The 1,528-nt window shown below is 44.7% G+C and overlaps 1 protein-coding gene across 1 annotated transcript; it reads right to left on the bottom strand.

The window, feature by feature from the left end:
• Positions 1–607: 607 nt before the first annotated feature.
• CSUI_011419 (uncharacterized protein) lies at positions 608–1,525 on the bottom strand (the record flags this gene model as incomplete). The annotated part of the gene is made up of 1 exon (XM_068071517.1): positions 608–1,525. A coding segment is annotated over exon 1 (642 nt), but the record flags the coding sequence as incomplete, so codon positions are not given.
• Positions 1,526–1,528: the final 3 nt, after the last annotated feature.

The raw sequence follows: 1,528 nt of genomic DNA, 5'->3' as shown, positions 1-1,528 counted from the left end.
TATCTATCTTTAATCTATCCTTTTCATCGTCCCGGTATAAGAAGGCAGGAGAAGAACTGCGTGCTCTAGAAGCCCAGAGAGTGAGAGGAAAGCAAAAGAATGAAGATGAGGTAGATAAAGACCACAACGGCCATACATCGACATAGACAGACAGGAGAAGAGAAGCGTCTCATCTTTTACACTCTTTCCTCCTTATGTTCGTATGTAGGTGTATCTTCAGGAAGAGGCTAGATCATAATGTAGAGAAAGAAACATAACGACTAAAGAAAAGAGCGACCTCTCTTGAAAGAGAGAGAAGATGCCTCGTGTATGAGTAAAGATGAGACGTAGAGAAGGTCAATAGCCTGAGAGATCAGCCAACAGCAAGAAGAAGAAGAATTTCTTGAAAGAGAGCCAAGGGAAGAAACAGGGCAAAGCCTCAGCGAGTGTATCTGTGCTGACCCCACTCTCTTTCTTTCTTATATCTTTCTCACTCTTTCTTTCTCACTCTTTCTTTCTTATATCTTTCTTTCTTATATCTTTCTCTCTCTCTTTCTTATATCTTTTTTATATCTTTAATGTGTATATAATAAGGGTTGGTATTTTTTTGGGTTTTCCTGTGTTTACCCTTAAATCTCCTAGAAGGACTGAAGTCTCTACTCCCATGGCAGTGATGACGGTGAGGCGAATGATCTTTCCTTGTCTCCTCCTTCCTTGATTCGTCTCCTCCTCCACTCTTTCTACCTCTGTCTCCTCTTTGTTTCTCTTCGTCTCCTTCTTGTGATTTGTCTCCCTTTCCTCTTTGCCCCCCCTCATCAGGTCTTTCTTCTTTTCTCTGTTGCAATTGCGTAATGAACGTTCCGTCTGTCTCTTCTCGATCTCTCGCCGTGTCACTATCCTCTCGATCCTTTGGCGGGGAAGATGAAAATCGACAACTAGATCTCCTCTCTTCTTCTTCTTCTCCTCCTTCTCTTTCTGTCTTTCTTTTCGGTCCTACTGTTGTTCTTTTTCTTCTTCTTCGTCTGTCTTCTTCCTTGTCGCTTTCCCCTTCACTGTATCCCTCCATGGAAGCTCTCGCCCTTGGCTCGGACTGGGAGTGCTCCTCATTCGAACTCCGAATATAAGCCGACCCTTCTCCTGCTTGGGCGGGAGTGGTTGTATCCGTGCGAGAAGATGAAGAAGCGCTTGTCAGGTCATCTCCCCCTGGGCCTAGACTCCCCCATGAGGTCGCCGAAGAAGAAGAAGAAGATAAATCTTTATGGAAGTCCATGTGAAGAAGCGACGTTTGCCATTTCTGGATTTGGAGAGAGACATTATTATCTAAACTTCTCTTGCCTTCGTGATTTCGACTAAGACGGCTGAGAATGAATTGCCTATTCTCAGATTCTTCAAAGACCACTGGAGAAGGAGAAGAAGAAGGACAAGAAGGAAGCGCAAGAAGGTTCTGCAGAGGAGAAGAAGGAGAAAGAGAAGGGAACGTCGTGGGTAAGGTGACACCCCCTTCTTCTTGACCTTCTCTCTTTCCTATCAAGGGAAGGCGAGGAGGAGG

Source organism: Cystoisospora suis (assembly GCF_002600585.1).
Source record: "Cystoisospora suis strain Wien I chromosome Unknown contig_11570, whole genome shotgun sequence".
NCBI classification, from domain to species: Eukaryota; Apicomplexa; class Conoidasida; order Eucoccidiorida; family Sarcocystidae; genus Cystoisospora; species Cystoisospora suis.
This window is presented reverse-complemented; position numbering and strand designations above follow the sequence as displayed.